Here is a 27,496-nt window from a genome sequence, read left to right as displayed (position 1 = left end):
CAGAGAACGATAGAGGGGGAGACCGAGAGACTAAAGAGATAGAGGGAGAGACCGAGAGACTAAAGAGATAGAGGGAGAGACCGAGAGACAGAGAACGATAGAGGGGGAGACCGAGAGACTAAAGAGATAGAGGGAGAGACCGAGAGACTAAAGAGATAGAGGGAGAGACCGAGAGACAGAGAACGATAGAGGGGGAGACCGAGAGACTAAAGAGATAGAGGGGGAGACCGAGAGACGAAAGAGATAGAGGGAGAGACCGAGAGACTAAAGAGATAAAGGGAGAGACCGAGAGACAGAGAACGATAGAGAGAGAGACTGAGAGGCGGAAACTCAGAGGGAGGAACAAATATCACTTACTCTCTTCAGGTGTCATTACGAGGTCAGGGTTAGCAACTGTGGGAGGAATTTGGGAAAGAGTCAGTGAAACTAAACACGGCACAGGGAAAGTTATCAAATAAATAGGACAACATTTCGGGTAATAGAACATAGAACATAGAACATACAGCACAGAACAGGCCCTTCGGCCCACAATGTTGTGCCGATCCTTTGTCCTCTGTCAAGGACAATTTAATCTATACCCCATCATTCTCCTTTATCCATATACCTATCCAAAAGCCTTTTGAAAGTCCCTAAAGTTTCTGACTCAACAACTTCCCCGGGCAAGGCATTCCATGCCTCGACCACTCTCTGGGTAAAGAACCTTCCCCTGACATCCCCCTTATATCTCCCACCCTTCACCTTAAATTTATGACCCCTTGTAACGCTTTGCTCCACCCGGGGAAAAAGTTTCTGACTGTCTACCCTATCTATTCCCCTGATCATCTTATAAACCTCTATCATGTCACCCCTCATCCTTCTCCTTTCTAATGAGAAGAGGCCTAGAATGTTCAGCCTTTCCTCGTAAGACTTATTCTCCATTCCAGGCAACATCCTGGTAAATCTCCTCTGCACCCTCTCCAAGGCTTCCACATCCTTCCTAAAATGAGGCGACCAGAACTGCACACAGTACTCCAAATGAGGCCTTACCAAGGTCCTGTACAGCTGCATCATCACCTCACAGCTCTTAAATTCAATCCCTCTGCTAATGAACGCTAACACCCAATATGCCTTCTTCACAGCCCTATCCACTTGAGTTGCAACTTTCAATGATCTATGCACATAGACCCCAAGGTCTCTCTGCTCCTCCACATGCCCAAGAACCCTACTTGGGAGAAACAACAACAGTGTCACATGGAGGTGCAGGGGAATATACACACCGCAGTGAGAGTCAGTGTGTGTGGGACCCGTACCCCAGTGAGAGTCAGTGTGTGTGGAACCTGTAGCCCAGTGAGAGTCAGTGTGTGTGGGACCCGTACCCCAGTGAGAGTCAGTGTGTGTGGGACCCGTACCCCAGTGAGAGTCAGTGTGTGTGGAACCCGTACCCCAGTGAGAGTCAGTGTGTGTGGGACCCGTATCCCAGTGAGAGTCAGTGTGTGTGGAACCCGTACCCCAGTGAGAGTCAGTGTGTGTGGAACCCGTACCCCAGTGAGAGTCAGTGTGTGTGGAACCCGTACCGCAGTGAGAGTCAGTGTGTGTGGGACCCATACCCCAGTGAGAGTCAGTGTGTGTGGGACCCGTACCCCAGTGAGAGTCAGTGTGTGTGGAAGCCGTACCCCAGTGAGAGTCAGTGTGTGTGGGACCCGTACCCCAGTGAGAGTCAGTGTGTGTGGAAGCCGTACCCCAGTGAGAGTCAGTGTGTGTGGGACCCATACCCCAGTGAGAGTCAGTGTGTGTGGGACCCGTACCCCAGTGAGAGTCAGTGTGTGTGGAACCCGTACCCCAGTGAGAGTCAGTGTGTGTGGGACCCGTACCCCAGTGAGAGTCAGTGTGTGTGGGACCCGTACCCCAGTGAGAGTCAGTGTGTGTGGGACCCGTACCCCAGTGAGAGTCAGTGTGTGTGGAACCCGTACCCCAGTGAGAGTCAGTGTGTGTGGGACCCGTACCCCAGTGAGAGTCAGTGTGTGTGGGACCCGTACCCCAGTGAGAGTCAGTGTGTGTGGAACCCGTACCCCAGTGAGAGTCAGTGTGTGTGGGACCCGTACCCCAGTGAGAGTCAGTGTGTGTGGAACCCGTACCCCAGTGAGAGTCAGTGTGTGTGGGACCCGTACCCCAGTGAGAGACAGTGTGTGTGGGACCCGTACCCCAGTGAGAGTCAGTGTGTGTGGGACCCGTACCCCAGTGAGAGTCAGTGTGTGTGAGACCCGTACCCCAGTGAGAGTCAGTGTGTGTGGGACCCGTACCCCAGTGAGAGTCAGTGTGTGTGGGACCCGTACCCCAGTGAGAGTCAGTGTGTGTGGGACACGTACCCCAGTGAGAGTCAGTGTGTGTGGGACCCGTACCCCAGTGAGAGTCAGTGTGTGTGGAACCCGTACCCCAGTGAGAGACAGTGTGTGTGGAACCCGTACCCCAGTGAGAGTCAGTGTGTGTGGGACCCGTACCCCAGTGAGAGTCAGTGTGTGTGGGACCCGTACCCCAGTGACAGTCAGTGTGTGTGGGACCCGTACCCCAGTGAGAGTCAGTGTGTGTGGGACCCGTACCCCAGTGAGAGTCAGTGTGTGTGGAAGCCGTACCCCAGTGAGAGTCAGTGTGTGTGGGACCCGTACCCCAGTGACAGTCAGTGTGTGTGGAACCAGTACCCCAGTGAGAGACAGTGTTTGTGGAACCCGTACCCCAGTGAGAGTCAGTGTGTGTGGAACCCATACCCCAGTGAGAGTCAGTGTGTGTGGGACCCGTACCCCAGTGAGAGTCAGTGTGTGTGAGACCCGTACCCCAGTGAGAGTCAGTGTGTGTGGGACCCGTACCCCAGTGAGAGTCAGTGTGTGTGGGACCCGTACCCCAGTGAGAGTCAGTGTGTGTGGGACCCGTTACCCAGTGAGAGTCAGTGTGTGTGGGACACGTACCCCAGTGAGAGTCAGTGTGTGTGGGACCCGTACCCCAGTGAGAGTCAGTGTGTGTGGGACCCGTTACCCAGTGAGAGTCAGTGTGTGTGAGACCCGTACCCCAGTGAGAGTCAGTGTGTGTGGGACCCGTACCCCAGTGAGAGTCAGTGTGTGTGGGACCCGTACCCCAGTGAGAGTCAGTGTGTGTGGAACCCGTATCCCAGTGAGAGTCAGTGTGTGTGGAACCCGTATCCCAGTGAGAGTCAGTGTGTGTGGGACCCGTACCCCAGTGAGAGTCAGTATGTGTGGGAACCATATCCCAGTGAGTGTCAGTGTGTGTGGGACCCGTACCCCAGTGAGAGACAGTGTTTGTGGAACCCGTACCCCAGTGAGAGTCAGTGTGTGTGGAACCCGTACCCCAGTGAGAGTCAGTGTGTGTGGAACCCGTACCCCAGTGAGAGACAGTGTGTGTGGGACCCGTACCCCAGTGAGAGTCAGTGTGTGTGGGACCCGTACCCCAGTGAGAGTCAGTGTGTGTGAGACCCGTACCCCAGTGAGAGTCAGTGTGTGTGGGACCCGTACCCCAGTGAGAGTCAGTGTGTGTGGAACCCATACCCCAGTGAGAGTCAGTGTGTGTGGGACCCGTAACCCAGTGAGAGTCAGTGTGTGTGGGACCCGTACCCCAGTGAGAGTCAGTGTGTGTGGGACCCGTTACCCAGTGAGAGTCAGTGTGTGTGGGACACGTACCCCAGTGAGAGTCAGTGTGTGTGGGACCCGTACCCCAGTGAGAGTCAGTGTGTGTGGAACCCATACCCCAGTGAGAGTCAGTGTGTGTGGGACCCGTAACCCAGTGAGAGTCAGTGTGTGTGGGACCCGTACCCCAGTGAGAGTCAGTGTGTGTGGGACCCGTTACCCAGTGAGAGTCAGTGTGTGTGGGACACGTACCCCAGTGAGAGTCAGTGTGTGTGGGACCCGTACCCCAGTGAGAGTCAGTGTGTGTGGAACCCATACCCCAGTGAGAGTCAGTGTGTGTGGGACCCGTAACCCAGTGAGAGTCAGTGTGTGTGGGACCCATACCCCAGTGAGAGTCAGTGTGTGTGGGACCCGTTACCCAGTGAGAGTCAGTGTGTGTGGGACACGTACCCCAGTGAGAGTCAGTGTGTGTGGGACCCGTACCCCAGTGAGAGTCAGTGTGTGTGGAACCCATAACCCAGTGAGAGTCAGTGTGTGTGGGACCCGTAACCCAGTGAGAGTCAGTGTGTGTGGGACCCGTACCCCAGTGAGAGTCAGTGTGTGTGGGACCCGTACCCCAGTGAGAGTCAGTGTGTGTGGGACCCGTACCCCAGTGAGAGTCAGTGTGTGTGGGGCCCGTACCCCAGTGAGAGTCAGTGTGTGTGGAAGCCGTACCCCAGTGAGAGTCAGTGTGTGTGGAAGCCGTACCCCAGTGAGAGTCAGTGTGTGTGGGACCCGTACCCCAGTGAGAGTCAGTGTGTGTGGAACCCGTACCCCAGTGAGAGACAGTGTTTGTGGAACCCGTACCCCAGTGAGAGTCAGTGTGTGTGGAACCCGTACCCCAGTGAGAGTCAGTGTGTGTGGGACCCGTACCCCAGTGAGAGTCAGTGTGTGTGGGACCCGTACCCCAGTGAGAGTCAGTGTGTGTGGGACCCGTACCCCAGTGAGAGTCAGTGTGTGTGGGACCCGTACCCCAGTGAGAGTCAGTGTGTGTGGGACCCGTTACCCAGTGAGAGTCAGTGTGTGTGGGACCCGTACCCCAGTGAGAGTCAGTGTGTGTGGGACCCGTACCCCAGTGAGAGTCAGTGTGTGTGGAACCCGTATCCCAGTGAGAGTCAGTGTGTGTGGAACCCGTATCCCAGTGAGAGTCAGTGTGTGTGGGACCCGTACCCCAGTGAGAGTCAGTATGTGTGGGAACCATATCCCAGTGAGTGTCAGTGTGTGTGGGACCCGTACCCCAGTGAGAGACAGTGTTTGTGGAACCCGTACCCCAGTGAGAGTCAGTGTGTGTGGAACCCGTACCCCAGTGAGAGTCAGTGTGTGTGGAACCCGTACCCCAGTGAGAGACAGTGTGTGTGGGACCCGTACCCCAGTGAGAGTCAGTGTGTGTGGGACCCGTACCCCAGTGAGAGTCAGTGTGTGTGAGACCCGTACCCCAGTGAGAGTCAGTGTGTGTGGGACCCGTACCCCAGTGAGAGTCAGTGTGTGTGGGACCCGTTACCCAGTGAGAGTCAGTGTGTGTGGGACACGTACCCCAGTGAGAGTCAGTGTGTGTGGGACCCGTACCCCAGTGAGAGTCAGTGTGTGTGGAACCCATACCCCAGTGAGAGTCAGTGTGTGTGGTACACGTACCCCAGTGAGAGTCAGTGTGTGTGGGACCCGTACCCCAGTGAGAGTCAGTGTGTGTGAGACCCGTACCCCAGTGAGAGTCAGTGTGTGTGGGACCCGTACCCCAGTGAGAGTCAGTGTGTGTGGGACCCGTACCCCAGTGAGAGTCAGTGTGTGTGGGACCCGTACCCCAGTGAGAGTCAGTGTGTGTGGGACCCGTACCCCAGTGAGAGTCAGTGTGTGTGGGACCCGTACCCCAGTGAGAGTCAGTGTGTGTGGGACCCGTACCCCAGTGAGAGTCAGTGTGTGTGGAACCCGTACCCCAGTGAGAGTCAGTGTGTGTGGGACCCGTACCCCAGTGAGAGTCAGTGTGTGTGGGACCCGTACCCCAGTGAGAGTCAGTGTGTGTGGGACCCGTTACCCAGTGAGAGTCAGTGTGTGTGGGACCCGTACCCCAGTGAGAGTCAGTGTGTGTGGGACCCGTACCCCAGTGAAAGTCAGTGTGTGGAACCCGTACCCCAGTGAGAGTCAGTGTGTGTGGAACCCGTACCCCAGTGAGAGTCAGTGTGTGTGGAACCCGTACCCCAGTGAGAGTCAGTGTGTGTGGGACCCGTACCCCAGTGAAAGTCAGTGTGTGGAACCCGTACCCCAGTGAGAGTCAGTGTGTGTGGGACCCGTTACCCAGTGAGAGTCAGTGTGTGTATACTCACGGGATGATGACACGGAGTTGACAGTGATCCCTTCAAGCCCGAATGATCGTCGCGTATTCCCGATGGATTCGCGTAAGGTGCCAGTCAGAGCGTCATCAGTGAATTTGGAGAGAGCATCCTTATCCTCAGGAGGAATTTCAAACTGAGCAAAGTAATAGGCCATAAAGTTGCGGCCTTCACTGTGGGAGGGACAGACACGGCATGATAAGAACTTGCATTTCTCTAGTGCCTTTCCCCACCTCAGGTCCTCCCAAAGCCCCTCACAGACAGTGAAGGACTTTATTTGAAATGTGTGCTCACTGCTGTAATGTACGAAACGCAGCAGCCAATTTGTGCACAGCAAGATCCCACATACAGCAATGTGATAATGACCCAGATCATCTGTTTTTTTTTAAGTGATGATGGTTGAGGGATAAATATTGTCCCCAGGACACCGGGGAGAACTCTCCCCCGCTGCTCTTCTTCCAAATAGTGGCCGCGGGATCTTTTATACCCACCTGAGAGGGCAGACGGGGGCCTCGGTTTAATGTCTCATCTGAAAGACGGCACCTCCGACAGTGCAGCACTCCCTCAGTACTGACCCTCCGACAGTGCGGCACTCCCTCAGTACTGACCCTCCGACAGTGCAGCACTCCCTCAGTACTGACCCTCCGACAGTGCAGCACTCCCTCAGTACTGACCCTCCGACAGTGTGGCACTCCCTCAGTACTGACCCTCCGACAGTGCAGCACTCCCTCAGTACTGACCCTCCGACAGTGCGGCACTCCCTCAGTACTGACCCTCCGACAGTGCGACACTCCCTCAGTACTGACCCTCTGACAGTGCAGCACTCCCTCAGTACTGACCCTCCGACAGTGCGGTGCTCCCTCAGTACTGACCCTCCGACTGTGCGGCACTCCCTCAGTACTGACCCTCCGACAGTGCAGCACTCCCTCAGTACTGACCCTCCGACAGTGCGGTGCTCCCTCAGTACTGACCCTCCGACAGTGCAGCACTCCCTCAGTACTGACCCTCCAACAGTGCGGCACTCCCTTAGTACTGACCCTCCGACGGTGCGGCACTCCCTCAGTACTGACCCTCCGACAGTGCAGCACTCCCTCAGTACTGACCCTCTGACAGTGCAGCACTCCCTCAGTACTGACCCCCTGACAGTGCAGCTCTCCCTCAGTACTGATCCTCTGACAGTGCAGCACTCCCTCAGTACTGACCCTGGGGATGTCGGCCTGGGTTTTGTGATCAAGTGTCTAGAGTATGGACCAGGAATTTGGGAGAGACCTGTGGACTGACACACTCCCAATAACAATTCCTTACCTGTAGTCAAACACACGTGATCTCTGGAAATACGAAGAGAGGTCAGGCGCTGTCTTACAAGAGGAGTCAATCTACAACAAGGAACAGAGCGGCTGTAAGTGCCATGACAATTATAAACGCAGCATTACAGTCCATTACTCAGCAGGGGCAGCATTACAGTCCATTACTCACTCAGAGGTAGCATTACAGTCCGTTACACACACAGAAGTAGCGTTACAATCCATTACATGCACAGTGGTAGCGTTATAGTCCATTACTCACACAGAAGTAGCGTTACAATCCATTACATGCACAGAGGTAGCGTTATAGTCCATTACACACGCAGAGGTAGCGTTACAGTTCATTACACGCACAGAGGCAGCGTTACAGTCCATTTTTCACACAGAGGCAGTGTTACAGTCCATTACATGCACAGAGGCATCGTTACAGTCCATTACACGCACAGAGGCAGCGTTACAGTCCATTACACGCACAGAGGCAGTGTTCCAGTCCATTACTCACACAGAGGCAGCGTTACATTCCATTACACACACAGAGGCAGCGTTACAGTCGATTACTCATACAGGGGCAGCGTTACAGTCCATTACATGCACAGAGGCATCGTTACAGTCCTTTATTCACACAGAGGCAGCATTACAGTCCGTTACACGCACAGAGGCAGCGTTGCAGTCCGTTACTCACACAGAGGCAGCGTTAGAGTTCATTACATGCACAGAGGCAGCGTTACAGTCCTTTACTCACACAGAGGCAACGTTACAGTCCATTACACACACAGAGGCAGCGTTACAGTCGATTACTCATACAGGGGCAGCGTTACAGTCCATTACATGCACAGAGGCATCGTTACAGTCCTTTATTCACACAGAGGCAGCATTACAGTCCGTTACACGCACAGAGGCAGCGTTGCAGTCCGTTAGTCACACAGAGGCAGCGTTAGAGTCCATTACATGCACAGAGGCAGCGTTACAGTCCTTTACTCACACAGAGGCAACGTTACAGTCCATTACACACACAGAGGCAGCGTTACAGTCCATTACAAACACAGAGGCAGAGTTACAGTCCATTACTCACACAGAGGCAGCATTATAGTCCATTACACCCACAGACGTAACGTTACAGTTCCGTACACACACAGACACAGTGTGACTGTCCATCACACACACACACACACACACACACACACACAGAGGAACAGTATTACAGTTCATTACACACACAGCAATACAGTGTGATAGTCCATTACACACACACCGGCGCAGTATAGCTGTCCATTACACACACACTCATGCAACGTTACAGTCCATTACACACACATTGAGGCAGTGTTACATTCCATCACACACACTGATGAAGCGTTACAGTCCATTACACACACAATGATGCAGTGTTAAAATCTATTACACACACACTGATGCAGCATTACAGTCCATCACACACACACTGATGCAGTGTTACAATCTAATACACACACACTGATGCAATGTTACAGTCCATTACTCACACACTGATGCAGCATTACAGTCCATCAGACACACACTGATGCAGCATTAGAGTCCATTACTCACACACTGATGCAGCATTACAGTCCATCACACACACACTGATGCAACATTAGAGTCCATCACACACACACTGATACAGCGTTACTGTCCATGACACACACACAGATGCAGCGTTACAGTCCATCACACACACATTGATGAAACGTTACAGTCCATTACTCACACACTGATCCAGCGTTACAGTCCATCACACACACACTGATGCAGCGCTACAGTCCATCACACACACTGATGCAACGTTACAGTCCATTACACACACACTGATGCAATGTTACAGTCCATTATACACACACTGATGCAATGTTTCAATCTAATACACACACACTGATGCAATGTTACAGTCCATTACTCACACACGGATGCAGCATTACAGTCCATCACACACACACTGATGCAGCGTTACAGTCCATCACACACACTGATGCAATGTTACAGTCCATTACACACACACTGATGCAGCGTTACAGTCAATCACACACACACTGATGTAGCATTACAGTCCATTACTCACACACTGATGCAGCATTACATTCCATTACACACACACTGATGCAACGTTACAGTCCATTACACACACACTGATGGAGTGTTACATTTTATTACACACACACTGATGCAACGTTCCCGTCCATTACACACACACTGATGCAACGTTACAGTCCATAACACACACACTGATGCAGCATTACAGTCCATTACACACACACTGATGCAACGTTACAGTCCATCACACATACACTGATGCAACGTTACAGGCCATTACACACACACTGATGCAGCGTTACAGTCCATTACTCACACACTGATGCAGCGTCACAGTCCATTACACACACACTGATGCAGCGTTACATTCCATTACACACACAGAGGCAGCATTATAGTCCATTACACACACATTGAGGCAATGTTACTGTCCATTACACACACACACTGATGCAGCGTTACCGTCCATCACGCACACATTGATGCAACATTACAGTCCATTACTGACACAGCGTTACAGTCCTTCACACACACACTGATGCAGCATTACAGTCCATCACACACACACTGATGCAGCATTACAGTCCATCACACACACACTCATGCAACGGTACAGTCCGTTACTCACACACTGATGCAGCGTTACCGTCCTTCACACACTCACTGATGCAACATTACAGTCCATTACACACACACTGATGCAGCATTACATTCCATTACTCACACACTGATGCAGCGTTACAGAACATTACTCACACACAGGCAGGATTATAGTCCATTATACACACAGTGATGCAGCGTTACAATCCATCACACACACACTGATGCAATGTTACAGTCCATCACACACACACTGATGCAATGTTACAGTCCATCACACACACACTGATGCAAAATTACAGTCCATTACACACACACTGATGCAGCATTACAGTCCATCACACACACACTGATGCAGTGTTTTAGTCCATCACACACACTGATGCAGCATTACAGTCCATCACACACACACTGATGCAGCGTTACAGTCCATTATACACTCACTGATGCAGTGTTACACTCTATTACACACAGACTGATGCAACGTTACAGTCCATTACTCACACACTGATGCAGTGTTATAGTCCATCACACACACACTGATGCAGCATTACAGTCCATCACACACACACTGATGCAGCATTACACTCCATTACTCACACACTGATGCAGTCTTATAGTCCATCATACTCACACTGATGCAGCATTACAGTCCATCACACACACACTGATGCAGCGTAATGGTCCATTACAAACACTGATGCAGTGTTACAATCTATGACACACACACTCATGCAAGGGTACATTCCATTACTCACACACTGATGCATCGTTACAGTCCATCACACACACACTGATGCAGCATTATAGTCCATTACACACACACAGATGCAGCGTTACAGTCCATCACACACACACTGATGCAGTGTTTCAATCTATTACACACACACACTGATGCAGCATTACAGTCCATTACACACACATTGATGCAGCGTTACTGTCCATGACACACACACTGATGCAGCATTACAGTCAATACTCACACACTGATGCAGCATTACAGTCCATTACACACAGAGGCAGCATTACTGTCCATTACACACACATTGATGCAACGTTACTGTCCATTACACACACACACTGATGCAGCATTACCGTCCATCACACACACATTGATGCAACATTACAGTCCCTAACTGACACACGGATGCAGCGTGACAGTCATTCACACACACACTGATGCAGCATTACAGTCCATCACACACACACTCATGCAACGGTACAGTCCGTTACTCTCACACTGATGCAGCGTTACAGTCCTTCACACACACACTGATGCAATGTTACAGTCCATGACACACACACTGATGCAGCATTACGGTCCATCACACACACACTGATGCAGCGTTACAATCCATTATACACTCACTGATGCAGTGTTACAATCTATTACACACACACTGATGCAATGTTACAGTCCATTACTCACACACTGATGCAGCGTTACAGTCCTTCACACACACACTGATGCAACATTACAGTCCATTACTCACACACTGATGCAGCATTACATTCCATTACTCAAACACTGATGCAGCGTTACAGAACATTACACACACACAGGCAGCATTATAGTCCATTATACACTCACTGATGCCATGTTACAATCTATTACACACACACTGATGCAATGTTACAGTCCATTACACACACACAGATGCAATGTTACAGTCCATTTCTCACACACTGATGCAGTGTTACAATCTATGACACACACACTCATGCAATGTTACAGTCCATTACTCACACACTGATGCAGCGTTACAGTCCATCACACACACACTGCTGCAACGGTACAGTCCATTACTCACACACTGATGCAACATTACAGTCCATCACACGCACACTGATGCAACGTTACAGTCCACTACTCACACACTGATGCAACGTTACAGTCCATCACACACACACTAATGCAACATTACAGTCCATCACACACACACTGATGCAGCATTACAGTCCATCACACGCACACTGATGCAACATTACAGTCCATCACACACACACTCATGCAACGGTACAGTCCGTTACTCACACACTGATGCAGCGTTACAGTCCTTCACACACACACTGATGCAACATTACAGTCAATTACTCACACACTGATGCAGCATTAGATTCCATTACTCAAACACTGAAGCAACGTTACAGTCCATTATACACTCACTGATGCAGTGTTACAATCTATTACACACACACTGATGCAATGTTACAGTCCATTACTCAAAAACTGATGCAGCATTACAGTCCATTACTCAAAAACAGATGCAGCATTACAGTCCATTGCACACACACTGATGCAGCATTACAGTCCATTACTCAAAAACAGATGCAGCATTACAGTCCATTGCACACACACTGATGCAGCATTACAGTCCATCACACACACACTGATGCAATGTGTCAGTCCATTACACACATACACACACACAGCGTGACAGTCCATTACACACACTCACTCACACACACACAGCATGACAGTCCATTACACACACACACACACACACACACAGCATGACAGTCCATTACACACACTCACACACACACACGACAGTCCATTACATACACACACACACACACAGCGTGACAGTCCATTGCACACACACACACACAGCGTGACAGTCCATTACACGCACACACACACACAGCATGACAGTCCATTACACGCACACACACACACAGCATGACAGTCCATTACACACACACACACACACACACAGCATGACAGTCCATTACACACACACACACACGACAGTCCATTACATACACACACACACATACACAGCGTGACAGTCCATTACACACACACACACACACACAACGTGACAGTCCATTACACACAAGGGAGAAACTCTCTCTGTTCACTGATGTTCCATGTAAATTTCTGCAAAAAGCCTGGTGAAAATGAATCCATGGAATGACTTTATCCTTGGGCTCGGAAATTGGTTGCAGTGGAAGGGATGGAAAGTAGAGATCGCGAGAACATTCTCAGATTGGCAAGTGGTGTTCACCAGTACAGGGGCCTCAACCTTTCACAATGTCTATTAATGATTTTAGTGAAGGAATAGGGAGTTTATATCTAAGTTTGCAGCTGATACTAAGTTGGGAGGAAGGATAAGTAATACAGAGTGGAGCAGGTAGTTGTAAAAGAACAAAGAACAATACAGCACAGGAACAGGCCATTCGGCCCTCCAAGCCTGCGCTGATCTTGATACCAGCCTAAACTAAAACCTTCTGCACTTCCGGGTACCGTATCCCTCTATTCCCTTCCTATTCATGTATTTGTCAAGATGTCTCTTAAACGTCACTATCGTACCTGCTTCCACCACTTCCCCCGGCAGCAAGATCCAGGCACTCACCACCCTCTGTGTAAAGAACTTGCCTCGCACATCCCCTCTAAACTTTGCCCCTCACACCTTAAACCTATGTCCCCTAGTAACTGACTCTTCCACCCTGAGAAAAAGCTTCTGACTATCCACTCTGTCCATGCCACTCATAACTTTGTAAACCTCTATCATGTCGCCCCTCCACCTCCGTCGTTCCAGTGAAAACAATCCAAATTTATCCAACCTCTCCTCATAGCTAATGCCCTCCAGACCAGGCAACATCCTGGTAAACCTCTTCTGTACCCTCTCCAAAGCCTCCACGTCCTTCTGGTAGTGTGGCGACCAGAATTGCACGCAATATTCTAAGTGTGGCCTAACTAAAGTTCTGTACAGCTGCAACATGACTTGCCAATGTTTATACTCTATGCCCCGACCGATGAAGGCAAGCATGCCGTATGCCTTCTTGACTACCTTATCCACCTGCGTTGCCACTTTCAGTGACCTGTGGACCTGTACACCCAGATCTCTCTGCCTGTCAATACTCCTAAGGGTTCTGCCATTTACTGTATACCTTCCACCTGCATTAGACCTTCCAAAATGCATTACCTCACATTTGTCCGGATTAAACACCATCTGCCATTTCTCCGCCCAAGTCTCCAACCAATCTATATCCTGCTGTATCCTCTGACAATCCTCAACTCTATCCGCAACTCCACCAACCTTTGTGTCGTCCGCAAACTTACTAATCAGACCAGCTATATTTTCCTCCAAATCATTTATATATACTACAAACAGCAAAGGTCCCAGCACTGATCCCTGCGGAACACCACTAGTCACATCCCTCCATTCAGAAAAACACCCTTCCACTGATACCCTCTGTCTTCTATGACCGAGCCAGTTCTGTATCCATCTTGCCAGTTCACCTCTGATCCCATGTGACTTCATCTTTTGTACCAGTCTGCCATGAGGGACCTTGTCAAAGGCTTTACTGAAGTCCAAATAGATAACATCTACTGCCCTTCCCTCATCAATCATCTTCGTCACTTCCTCAAAAAACTCAATCAAATTAGTGAGACACGACCTCCCCTTCACAAAACCATGCTGCCTCTCGCTAATAAGCTAAATTGTTTCCAAATGGGAATAAATCCTGTCCCGAAGAATCCTCTCTAATAATTTCCTTACCACTGACGTAAGGCCTGTAATTTCCTGGATTATCCTTGCTACCCTTCTTAAACAAAGGAACAACATTGGCTATTCTCCAGTCCTCTGGGACCTCACCTGTCACCAATGAAAATACAGAGATTTCTGTCAAGGCCCCAGCAATTTCCTCCCTTGCCTCCCTCAGTATTCTGGGGTAGATCCCATCAGGCCCTGGAGACTTATCTAACTTAATGCTTTGCAAGACACCCAACACCTCCTCCTTTTTGATAATGAGATGACTGAGACTATCTGCACTCCCTTCCCGAGGCTCATCATCCACCAAGTCCTTCTCCTTGGTGAATACTGATGCAAAGTACTCATTTAGTACCTCGCCCATTTCCTCTGGCTCCACACATAGATTCCCATCTCTGTCCTTGAGTGGGTCAACCCTTTCCCTGGTTACCCTCTTAATAATCTTAATATACGTATAAAAAGCCTTGGGATTCTCCTTAATCCTGTTTGCCAATGACTTTTCATAACCCCTTTTAGCCCTCCTGACTCCTTGCTTAAGTTCCTTCCTACTGTCTTTAAATTCCTCAAGGGCTTCGTCTGTTCCTAACCTTCCAGCCCTTACAAATGCTTCCTTTTTCTTTTTGACTCGGCTCACAATATCCCGTGTTATCCAAGCTTCCCGAAACTTGCCAAACTTATCCTTCTTCCTCACAGGAACATGCTGGTCCTGGATTCTAATCAACTGACGTTTGAAAGACTCCCACATGTCAGATGTTGATTTACCCTCAAACAGCCGCCCCCAATCTAAATTCTTCAGTTCCTGCCTAATATTGTTATAAATAGCCTTCCCCCAATTTAGCACCTTCACCCGAGGACTACTCTTATCCTTATCCACAAGTACCTTAAAACTTATGGAATTATGGTCTCTGTTCCCGAAATGCTCCCCTACTGAGACTTCGACCACCTGGCTGGGCTCATTCCCCAATACCAGGTCCAGTATGGCCCCATCCCAAGTTGGACTATCTACATATTAGAACAAAGAACAAAGAAAATTACAGCACAGGAACAGGCCTTCGGCCCTCCAAGCCTGCGCCGATCCAGATCTTCTATCTAAACCTGTCGCCTATTTTCTAAGGGTCTGTATCTCTTTACTTCCTGCCCATTCATGTATCTGTCTAGATACATCTTAAAAGACGCCATCGTGCCCGCGTCTACCACCTCCGCAGGCAACGCGTTCCAGGCACCCACCACCCTCTGCGTAAAGAACTTTCCACGCATATCCCCCCTAAACTTTTCCCCTTTCACTTTGAACTCGTGACCCCTAGTAATTGAATCCCCCACTCTGGGAAAAAGCTTCTTGCTATCCACCCTGTCTATACCTCTCATGATTTTGTACACCTCAATCAGGTCCCCCCTCAACCTCCGTCTTTCTAATGAAAATAATCCTAATCTACTCAACCTCTCTTCATAGCTAGTGCCCTCCATACCAGGCAACATCCTGGTGAACCTCCTCTGCACCTTCTCCAAAGCATCCACATCCTTTTGGTAATGTGGCGACCAGAACTGCACGCAGTATTCCAAATGTGGCCGAACCAAAGTCCTATACAGCTGTAACATGACCTGCCAACTCTTGTACTCAATACCCAGTCCGATGAAGGAAAGCATGCCGTATGCCTTCTTGACCACTCTATTTACCTGCGTTGCCACCTTCAGGGAACAGTGGACCTGAACACCCAAATCTCTCTGGACATCAATTTTCCCCAGGACTTTTCCATTTACTGTATACTTCACTCTTGAATTGGATCTTCCAAAATGCATCACCTCGCATTTGCCCTGATTGAACTCCATCTGCCATTTCTCTGCCCAACTCTCCAGTCTATCTATATTCTGCTGTATTCTCTGACAGTCCCCTTCACTATCTGCTACTCCACCAATCTTAGTGTCGTCTTAGTGTTTCAAGAAGCCCTCCTGGATGCTCCTTACAAATTCTGCCCCATCCAAGCCCTTAGCACTAAGTGAGTCCCAGTCAATATATGTGAAGTTAAAATCACCCACCACTACAACCCTGTTACCTTTACATCTTTCCAAAATCTGTCTGCATATCTGCTCCTCTACCTCCCGCTGGCTGTTGGGAGGCCTGTAGTAAACCCCCAACATCGTGACTGCACCCTTCCTATTCCTGAGCTCCACCCATATTGCCTCGCTGCACGACCCCTCCGAGGTGTCCTCCCGCAGTACAGCTGTGATATTCTCCTTAACCAGTAATGCAACTCCCCCACCCCTTTTACATCCCCCTCTATCCCGCCTGAAGCTTCTAAATCCTGGAACATTTAGCTGCCAATCCTGTCCTTCCCTCAACCAAGTCTCTGTAATAGCAACAACATCATAGTTCCAAGTACTAATCCAAGCTCTAAGTTCATCTGCCTTACCTGTTATACTTCTCGCATTGTAACAAATGCACTTCAGACCACCAGTCCCGCTGTGCTCAGCAACATCTCCCTGCCTGCTCTTCCTCTTAGTCTTACTGGCCTTATTTACTAGTTCCCCCTCATTTATTTCACCTGCTGACCTACTGCTCGGGTTCCCACCCCCCTGCCACACTAGTTTAAACCCTCCCGAGTGATGCTAGCAAACCTCGCAGCCAGGATATTTGTGCCCCTCCAGTTTAGATGCAACCCGTCCAGTAAAGGGACATTGATAGATTAAGTGAGTGGGCAAGACAGTGGCAGATGCTGTTTAATGTGGGGAAGTGTAAGGAAATCCACATTGGACATGAGAACAATTGATAAGAGTATTTTCTATGTTGCTCAGGAAGTGAATAATTAACAAGGAAGGAGAAAGGAGAGTAGATAAGTCTGCGGAGGAACATAACTCACAACTTTTTCTAGTTTCTCTGCAAGCTGCTTGAACTCTGCGGACTCGGGATCCTCATACTTGCTGGTGTATGGGATGTTTGAGAGCGAGAAGTGGCCACTGTAAATTCGGACTGTCTTCTCAGACTGGAGCTCTGCACTCTTTGCATTGGACGAGTCTAGGGAAGTGGGAGCAGGAGGAGAGAGTGAGATCACAGGCACATCATTTCACAGAATCTTATAGCACAGGAGGAGTCCATTCGGCCCATCGTCCCTGTGCTAGCTCTTTGAAAGAACTATCCAATTAGTCCCCACTCTCCCCCCTGCTGCTCTTTACCCCATCGTCCTGCAAATTTTTCCCCTTCCAGTATTTCCCCAATTCCCCCCTTTTGAAAGTTCCTATTGAATCTGCTTCCACCGCCCTTTCAGGCAGCGCGTTCCAGATCACAACAACTCACTGCGTCAAAAACATTCTCCTCCTCTCTCCCCCCCCCGCCTCTGGTTCTTTTACCGATTATCCTCAATCTGTGTCCCTCTGGTTACCGACCCTCCCGCCACTGGGAACAGTTTCTCCTCATTTACTCCATCAAAACCCCCTCATGATTTTGAACGCCTCGATTAAATCTCCCCCTTAACCTTCTCTGCTCTAAGGAGAACAATCCCAGCTTCTCCCAGTCTCTCCGCATTCACTGAAGTCCCTCATCCCTGGGACCATTCCGGTAAATCTCCCTCCGCACCCTCTCCGAGGACTCGACACCCGTCCTGAAGTGTGTGGCGAGCAGAATCGGACACAATTCTCCAGCTGGGGACTATCCGGGATTCATAAAGGGTTTACCGCAACTTCCTGGTTTTTCTTCTCAATGTCGCGGTTTATAAATCCCAGGATCCCATATGTCATATGAACAGCATTCTCAACTTGTCCTGTCGCCTTCAGAGATTGATGGGTCTCTGTTTCATTACCCTCATTATATCACTTCCTATTTTTCCCACAAACTGCCTGATCTTTAATCTGTAAATCAGAAAAGAGGAACATTGTACCTGTAAAATACCAGTACAGAATTCCAGCTAAAGCACCCAGTATCGCCAGGCAAACAACCACAGCTGTCACGATCACAGCCACACGTGGACCCTTCCGGAGTCTTTTTGCAGGTCGAGGACCCGGAGCAGGAAGAAAGGATTCTTGAACTCGGCCATCATTCATTGCCTGTAGGGAACAGAGACTGTGAGTGAGGGAGGTTAGGGTCATGTCAGGAGAGATAGCGGGAAGCGAAAGTCTCAAACCCGTACCCCAGTGAGAGTCAGTGTGTGTGGAACCCGTACCCCAGTGAGAGTCAGTGTGTGTGGAACCCGTACCCCAGCGAGAGTCAGTGTTTGTGGGACCAGTACCCCAGTGAGAGTCAGTGTGTGTGGGACCCGTACCCCAGTGAGAGTCAGTGTGTGTGGGACCCGTACCCCAGTGAGAGTCAGTGTGTGTGGAACCCGTACCCCAGCGAGAGTCAGTGTGTGTGGGACCCGTACCCCAGTGAGAGTCAGTGTGTGTGGGACCCGTACCCCAGTGAGAGTCAGTGTGTGTGGGACCCGTACTCCAGTGTGAGGCAGTGTGTGTGGGACCCATACCCCAGTGAGTGTCAGTGTGTGTGGGACCCGTACCCCAGTGAGAGTCAGTGTGTGTGGGACCTGTACCCCAGTGAGAGTCAGTGTGTGTGGGACCCGTACCCCAGTGAGAGTCAGTGTGTGTGGAACCCGTACCCCAGTGAGAGTCAGTGTGTGTGGGACCCGTACCCCAGTGAGAGTCAGTGTGTGTGGAACCCGTACCCCAGTGAGAGTCAGTGTGTGTGGAACCCGTACCCCAGTGAGAGTCAGTGTGTGTGGAACCCGTACCCCAGTGAGAGTCAGTGTGTGTGGAACCCGTACCCCAGTGAGAGTCAGAGTGTGTGGAACCCGTACCCCAGTGAGAGTCAGTGTGTGTGGAACCCGTACCCCAGTGAGAGTCAGTGTGTGTGGGACCCGTACCCCAGTGAGAGTCAGTGTGTGTGGAACCCGTACCCCAGTGAGAGTCAGTGTGTGTGGGACCCGTACCCCAGTGAGAGTCAGTGTGTGTGGAACCCGTACCCCAGTGAGAGTCAGAGTGTGTGGAACCCGTACCCCAGTGAGAGTCAGTGTGTGTGGAACCCGTAACTCAGTGAGAGTCAGTGTGTGTGTGGGACCCGTACCCCAGTGAGTCTCAGTGTGTGTGGGACCCGTACCCCAGTGAGAGTCAGTGTGTGTGAGACCCGTACCCCAGTGAGAGTCAGTGTGTGTGGAACCCGTACCCCAGTGAGAGTCAGTGTGTGTGGGACCCGTACCCCAGTGAGAGTCAGTGTGTGTGGAACCCGTACCCCAGTGAGAGTCAGTGTGTGTGGGACCCGTACCCCAGTGAGAGTCAGTGTGTGTGGAACCCGTACCCCAGTGAGAGTCAGTGTGTGTGGGACCCGTACCCCAGTGAGAGTCAGTGTGTGTGGGACCCGTACCCCAGTGAGAGTCAGTGTGTGTGGAACCCGTACCCCAGTGAGAGTCAGTGTGTGTGGGACCCGTACCCCAGTGAGAGTCAGTGTGTGTGGAACCCGTACCCCAGTGAGAGTCAGTGTGTGTGAGACCCGTACCCCAGTGAGAGTCAGTGTGTGTGGAACCCGTACCCCAGTGAGAGTCAGTGTGTGTGGGACCCGTACCCCAGTGAGAGTCAGTGTGTGTGGAACCCGTACCCCAGTGAGAGTCAGTGTGTGTGGAACCCGTACCCCAGTGAGAGTCAGTGTGTGTGGGACCCGTACCCCAGTGAGAGTCAGTGTGTGTGGAACCCGTACCCCAGTGAGAGTCAGTGTGTGTGGAACCCGTACCCCAGTGAGAGTCAGTGTGTGTGGAACCCGTACCCCAGTGAGAGTCAGTGTGTGTGGAACCCGTACCCCAGTGAGAGTCAGTGTGTGTGAGACCCGTACCCCAGTGAGAGTCAGTGTGTGTGGGACCCGTACCCCAGTGAGAGTCAGTGTGTGTGGGACCCGTACCCCAGTGAGAGTCAGTGTGTGTGGGACCCGTACCCCAGTGAGAGTCAGTGTGTGTGAGACCCGTACCCCAGTGAGAGTCAGTGTGTGTGAGACCCGTACCCCAGTGAGAGTCAGTGTGTGTGGGACCCGTACCCCAGTGAGAGTCAGTGTGTGTGAGACCCGTACCCCAGTGAGAGTCAGTGTGTGTGAGACCCGTACCCCAGTGAGAGTCAGTGTGTGTGGGACCCGTACCCCAGTGAGAGTCAGTGTGTGTGGGACCCGTACCCCAGTGAGAGTCAGTGTGTGTGGGACCCGTACCCCAGTGAGAGTCAGTGCTCTGTGGTGAGGCCTTTACCAACCTCTCAGTCTCAAAGTTCATGAACATTCTCCTGCTTCCACCTCTCAATATCTGTGACTGACAGACAGACAGACAGAGACAGACAGATTGATTGACAGAGACAGACAGACAGATTGACAAAGACAGACTGATAGATAGAGACAGACAGACCCAGACAGACAGACTGGGACAGACAGATCGACACAGACAGATAGACAAAGACAGACAGACAGGGACAGACAGACACAGACATACCCCTTTTTGTTATAAGGCGGGGATGTTTTCCTTTGTGGAGCTGACTGTGGACCTCGGTTCCTGCTTTTCCTTCACATTCTGCTCCACCCACGTTCAGGCAGTGGTGAGGCACCCAGACCGGAAAAACAGGAAGGGCTTGTCAGAGGCAGCAGGAAAGATATACAGCCTGTCAGAACAGGGCGTGGCTCACCTTGGGCACAGGCAGTGCAAATATCTTAGGCCGAGGGTATGCCATTGAGCCCAGGCCCAGGCACAGCCCAGCTCCACGCAACATCCCAGGCCTCACGCTCAGCCACAGAGACCAGGCCGGCGCCCAAGGTCCAGCAGCCAAGGACCTGGGCCCAGCTCCCACCACAGTCCCAGGGTCTGACGCCCAGCTCCCTCCAGCAGCCAAGGACCGAGACCCAGCTCCCACCACAGTCCCAGGGTCTGAGGCACATCTCCCTCCAGCAGCCAAGGACCGGGACCCAGCTCCCACCACAGTCCAGGGTCTGAGGCCCATCTCCCTCCAGCAGCCAAGGACCAGTGCCCAGCTCCCTCAAAATGCTAGAGCCCAGGGTCCAAAGGCCAGCTCACTCCACAGGCCAGGGCCCAGGGTACGAGGCCCAGCTCCCTCCACAGGCCAAGGACTGGGACCCAGCTACATCCACAGGCCAAGGCCCAAGGTCTGAGGCCCACCTCCCTCCAGCAGCCAAGGACCAGGGCCCAGCTCCCGCCACAGCTCAAGGCCCAGGGTACAAGGCTCAGCTCCCTCCAGCAGCCAAGGACCAGGGCCCAGCTCCCTCCACAGACCAAGGCCCAGGGTACGGGGCTCAGCTCCCTCCAGCAGCCAAGGACCAGGACCCAGCTCCCTCCACAGGCCAAGATTCAGGATCCGAGGACCATCACCCTCCACAGTCCAAGGCCCAGGTTCAGAGGCCCAGCTCCCTCCACAAACAAGGCCCAGGTTCTGAGGCCCAGCTTCCTCCACAGTCCAAATCCCAGGGTCCGAGGCCCAGCTCCCTCCATAGTCCAAGGCCCGGGTTCTGATGCCCATCTCCCTCCACAGGCCAGGGTCCAGGGTCCAGTGTCTGAGGCCCAGCTCCCTCCACAGGCCAAGGCCCAGGGTCCGAGGCCCAGCTCCCTCCACAGTCTAAGGCCCAGGTTCTGAGACCCAGCTCCCACCACAGGCCAAGGCCCAGGTTCTGAGGCCCAGCTCCCTCCACAGGCCAAGGCCGAGGTTCTGAGGCCCAGCTACCTCCACAGGCCAAGGCCCAGGTTCTGAGGCCCAGCATCCTCCATAGGCCAAGGCCCAGGTTCTGAAGCCCAGCTCCCTCCACAGGCCAAGGCCCAGGTTCTGAGGACCAGCTCCCTCCACAGGCCAAGGCCCAAGTTCTGAAGACCAGCTCCCTCCACAGCCCAGGGCCTAGGTTCTGAGGACCAGCTCCCTCCACAGGCCAAGGCCCAGGTTCTGAAGACCAGCTCCCTCCACAGCCCAGGGCCTAGGTTCTGAGGACCAGCTCCCTCCACAGGCCAAGGCCCAGGTTCTGAAGCCCAGCTCCCTCCACAGGCCAAGGCCCAGGTTCTGAGGACCAGCTCCCTCCACAGGCCAAGGCCCAGGTTCTGAAGACCAGCTCCCTCCACAGCCCAGGGCCTAGGTTCTGAGGACCAGCTCCCTCCACAGGCCAAGGCCCAGGTTCTGAAGACCAGCTCCCTCCACAGCCCAGGGCCTAGGTTCTGAGGACCAGCTCCCTCCACAGGCCAAGGCCCAGGTTCTGAAGCCCAGCTCCCTCCACAGGCCATGGCCCAGGTTCTGAAGACCAGCTCCCTCCACAGCCCAGGGCCCAGGTTCTGAAGCCCAGCTCCCTCCACAGGCCAAGGCCCAGGTTCTGAAGACCAGCTCCCTTCACAGCCCAGGGCCCAGGGTCTGAGGCCCAGCTCGCACCACATAATTGCTCATAGCCTCATCACAACCCCCAAACTGCATCTCCAGGGGAGGATCTAAATCTGCAACAGGCAAGGCCGAGTCGTTAAGGAAAAGTTGCCAACAGGATAGACGTAAACAAGCTTGTAGTCAGCAAAGAAACACACAGAGGCTCCAAGCAGAGAGGGACAGAAAGGAATTTCATTTTCTAGTGCCTTTCATCAACTTAGGACATCCCAACCAATGGTCCATTTTGTTGAAGTGTGCTCATTGTTGTAATGTAGGAAACACAGCAGCCAAATTACGCAGAGCAAGATCCCACAAACAGCAATGTGATAATGACCCGGATCGGCTGTTTTTTTTAGTGATGTTGGTTGAGGGATAAATATAGTCCCCAGGACACCGGGGAGAACTTCCGCCCTGTTCTTCTTCCAAATAGTGGCCGTGGGATCTTTTACACCCACCTGAGGGGGCAGACGGGGGCCTCGGTTTAATGTCTCATCTGATAGACGGCACCTCCGACAGTGCAGCACTCCCTCAATACTTACCCTCCGACAGTGCAGCACTCCCTCAATACTGACCCTCCGACAGTGCAAGAACTCCCTCAGTACTTACCCTCCGACAGAGCGGCACTCCCTCAATACTTACCCTCCGACAGTGCGGCGCTCCCTCAGTACTTACCCTCCGACAGTGCAGAACTCCCTCAATACTTACCCTCCGACAGTGCGGCGCTCCCTCAGTACTTACCCTCCGACAGTGCGGCACTCCCTCAGTACTGACCCTCTGACAGTGCAGCACTCCCTCAGTACTGACCCTCTGACAGTGCAGCACTCCCTCAGTACTGACCCTCCGACAGTGCAGCACTCCCTCAGTACTGACCCTCCGACAGTGCAGCACTCCCTCAGTACTAACCCTCCGACAGTGCAGCACTCCCTCAGTACTCACCCTCCGACAGTGTAGCACTCCCTCAGTACTCACCCTCCGACAGTGCGGCACTCCCTCAGTACTGACCCTCCGACAGTGCGGCACTCCCTCAGTACTGACCCTCCGACAGTGCAGCACTCCCTCAGTACTGACCCTCCGACAGTGCAGCACTCCCTCAGTACTCACCCTCCGACAGTGCAGCATTCCCTCAGTACTCACCCTCTGACAGTGCGGCACTCCCACAGTACTCACCCTCCGACAGTGCAGCACTCCCTCAGTACTGACCCTCCGACAGTGCAGCACTCCCTCAGTACTGACGCTCCGACAGTGCAGCACTCCCTCAGTACTGACCCTCTAACAGTGCAGCACTCCCTCAGTACTGACCCTCCGACAGTGCGGCACTCCCTCAATACTGACCCTCCGACAGTGCGGCACTCCCTCAGTACTGACCCTCCGACAGTGCAGCATTCCCTCAGTACTGAACCTCCGACAGTGCAGCACTCCCTCAGTATTGACCCTCTGACAGTGCAGCACTCCCTCAGTACTGACCCTCCGACAGAGCGGCACTCCCTCAGTACTGACCCTCCGACAGTGCAGCACTCCCTCAGTACTGACCCTCCGACAGTGCAGCACTCCCTCAGTACTGACCCTCCGACAGTGCGGCACTCCCTCAGTATTGACCCTCCGACAGTGCAGCATTCCCTCAGTACTGAACCTCCGACAGTGCAGCACTCCCTCAGTACTGAGACCCTCCAACAGTGCAGCCCTCCCTCAGTACTGACCCTCCGACAGTGCAGCAATCCCTCAGTATTGACCCTCCGACAGTGCGGCACTCCCTCAGTACTGACCCTCCGACAGTGCAGCATTCCCTCAGTACAGAACCTCTGACAGTGCAGCCCTCCCTCAGTACTGACCCTCCGACAGTTCGGCACTTCCTCAGTACTGACCCTCCGACAGTGCAGCACTCCCTCAGAACTGACCCTCCCACAGTACAGCACTCTCTCAGTGCTGACCCTCCAACAGTTCAGCACTCCTTCAGTACAGACCCTCCGACAGTGCGGCACTCCCTCAGTACTGACCCTCTAACAGTGCAGCACTCCCTCAGTACTGACCCTCCGAAAGTGCGGCACTCCCTCAGTACTGACCCTCCGAAAGTGCAGCACTCCCTCAGTACTGAACCTCCAACAGTTCAGCACTCCTTCAGTACTGACCCTCCGACAGTGTGGCACTCCCTCAGTCCTGACCCTCCGACAGTGCGGCACTCCCTCAGTACTGAGTATCTGACAATTCGGCACTCCCTCAGTCCTGACCCTCAGACAGTGCAGCGCTCCCTCAGTACTGACCCTCCGACAGTGCTGCCCTCCCTCAGTACTGACCCTCCAACAGTGCAGCACTCCCTCAGTACTGACCCTCCGACAGTGCAGCGCTCCCTCAGCATTGACCCTCCGACAGTGCAGTGTACCCTCATTACTGACCCTCCGAAGGTGCGGCACTCCCTCAGTACTGACCCTCAGACAGTGCGGCACTCCCTCAGTACTGACCCACCAGCAGTGCGGCACTCCCTCAGTACTGACCCTCCGACAGTGCTGCACTCCCTCAGAACTGACCCTCCGACAGTGCAGCGCTCCCTCAGCACTGACCCTCCGACAGTGCAGTGTACCCTCATTACTGACCCTACGAAGGTGCGGCACTCCCTCAGTACTGACCCTCAGACAGTGCAGCACTCCCTCAGTACTGACCCTCATACAGTGCAGCACTTCTTCAGCACTGACCCTCCGACTGTTCAGTGTTCCCTCAGTACTGACCCTCCGACAATGCAGCACTCCCTCAGTACTGACCCTCCGAAAGTGCGGCACTCCCTCAGAACTGACCCTCCGACTGTGCGGCACTACCTCAGTACTGACCCTCCAACAGTGCAGCGCTACCTCAGTACTGACCCTCCGACAGTGCAGCGCTCCCTCAGTACTTACCCTCTGACAGTGCAGCACTCCCTCAGTACTGACCCTCCGACAGTGCAGCACTCCCTCAGTACTGAACCTCCGATAGTGCAGCACTCCCTCAGTACTGACCCTCCAACAGTGCAGCGCTACCTCAGTACTGACCCTCCGACAGTGCAGCACTCCCTAAGTACTGACCCTCCGACAGTGCGGCACTCCCTCAGTACTGACCTTCCGACAGTGCGGCACTCCCTCAGTACTGACCCTCCGACAGTGCAGTTTTCCTTGAATACTGACCCTCCAACAGTGCAGCACTCCCTCAGTACTGACCCTCCGACAGTGCAGCACTCCCTCGGTACTGACCCTCTGACAGTGCAGCACTCCCTCAGTACTGACCCTCCGACAGTGCGGCACTCCCTCAGTACTGACCCTCCGACAGTGCAGCACTCCCTCAGTACTGACCCTCCGACAGTGTGGCACTCCCTCAGTACTGACCCTCCGACAGTGCAGCACTCCCGCGGTACTGACCCTCTGACAGTGCAGCACTCCCTCAGTACTGACCCTCCGACAGTGCGGCACTCCCTCAGTACTGACCCTCCGACAGTGCAGCACTCCCTCAGTACTGACCCTCCGACAGTGCGGCACTCCCTCAGTACTGACCCTCCGACAGTGCGGCACTACCTCAGTACTGACCCTCCAAAAGTGCAGCGCTACCTCAGTACTGACCCTCTGACAGTGCAGCACTCCCTCAGTACTGACCCTCCCACAGTGCAGCACTCCCTCAGTACTGACCCTCCCACAGTGCAGCGCTACCTCAGTACTGACCCTCTGACAGTGCAGCACTCCCTCAGTACTGACCCTCCGACAGTGCAGCACTCCCTCAGTACTGACCCTCCGACAGTGCAGCACTCCTGCGGTACTGACCCTCCGACAGTGCAGCACTCCCTCAGTGCTGACCCTCTGACAGTGCAGCACTCCCTCAGTACTGACCCTCTGACAGTGCAGCACTCCCTCAGTACTGACCCTCCGACAGTGCAGCACTCCCTCAGTACTGACCCTCCGACAGTGCAGCACTCCCTCAGTACTGACCCTCCGACAGTGCAGCACTCCCTCAGTACTGACCCTCCGACAGTGCAGCACTCCCTCAGTACTGACCCTCCGACAGTGCAGCACTCCCTCAGTACTGACCCTCCGACAGTGCAGCACTCCCTCAGTACTGACCCTCCGACAGTGCAGCACTCCCTCAGTACTGACCCTCCGACAGTGCGGCACTCCCTCACTACTGATACTGGGAGTGCTGGCCGATATTTTCGGCTGAACTCTGAGTATCTCCCACAAATGCCTTACTCAGGATGGAGTGATTAGAGTGAGTCACAGCTGATAGAGTGAGTGTCAGATACGATGTTGGGGAAGCTGGGAAACAATCAGTTTCCCTTCCCTGTGGAGATATGATGGGCCCCACCTCCACACATCCTGCTGGGTTATTTAAACCCCTAGATCGAAAGGCAATCTCTGAATTCACTAGCGCCTTTCACCACCTCAGCATGCCTCAAAGTTCCTAACCGTCAGCGAATTACTTTTGAAAGTTTAGTCAATTATGTCATGCTGGAAAGACAGACGCACACCTCGCAATCTTGGTTCTTGACCTCTCCAGCTCAGGTGGAAGTTTGACAACTCTCTGTGGACTTAGTCCCAGCTCTGCATACCTTAAACTCCAAACAGGACTCTCCCGAACCCGGTCCAACACAACGATTCTTCAACACAAAGGCACAAAAGGCTGCGATCTATCTCTCTCCCTCTCTCAGGTGTGGCTTCACTGAAACTCCAGTCTTGAATCTCGGTTTTACCTTCATCAGTGCACTTCCTGCT

At 52.7% G+C, this 27,496-nt stretch overlaps 1 protein-coding gene across 1 annotated transcript; it reads right to left on the bottom strand.

Annotated features, from left to right (window-relative positions):
• Window positions 1-349: 349 nt before the first annotated feature.
• Window positions 350-27,496, bottom strand: LOC137361331 (suppressor of tumorigenicity 14 protein homolog). The gene is made up of 7 exons (XM_068026231.1): window positions 27,334-27,496; window positions 20,864-20,941; window positions 18,293-18,458; window positions 17,279-17,433; window positions 7,280-7,350; window positions 5,969-6,147; window positions 350-393 (listed from the first exon to the last, which is right to left on the bottom strand). The coding sequence occupies exons 3-7, from the start codon at window positions 18,453-18,455 to the stop codon at window positions 350-352; spliced, it is 612 nt and encodes a 203-aa protein (XP_067882332.1). The 5' UTR covers window positions 18,456-18,458; window positions 20,864-20,941; window positions 27,334-27,496.

This window comes from Heterodontus francisci, unplaced genomic scaffold (genome assembly GCF_036365525.1).
Source record: "Heterodontus francisci isolate sHetFra1 unplaced genomic scaffold, sHetFra1.hap1 HAP1_SCAFFOLD_1295, whole genome shotgun sequence".
In the NCBI taxonomy this organism is placed as follows: Eukaryota; Metazoa; Chordata; class Chondrichthyes; order Heterodontiformes; family Heterodontidae; genus Heterodontus; species Heterodontus francisci.
Note: the sequence above shows the minus strand (reverse complement) of the source record. Positions and strands in the feature narration are given on the sequence as shown.

Excerpts from the sequence above, each read along its gene's own strand:
- LOC137361331 (XM_068026231.1), bottom strand. The coding sequence starts at position 18,455 with ATGAATGATGGCCGAGTTCAAGAATCCTTTCTTCCTGCTCCGGGTCCT. Across the intron at positions 17,434-18,292 it reads TCTGTACTGGTATTTTACAG|ACTCGTCCAATGCAAAGAGT; the intron begins GTACAATGTTCC and ends CCACTTCCCTAG. Across the intron at positions 6,148-7,279 it reads TCACGTGTGTTTGACTACAG|TGAAGGCCGCAACTTTATGG; the intron begins GTAAGGAATTGT and ends TCCCTCCCACAG.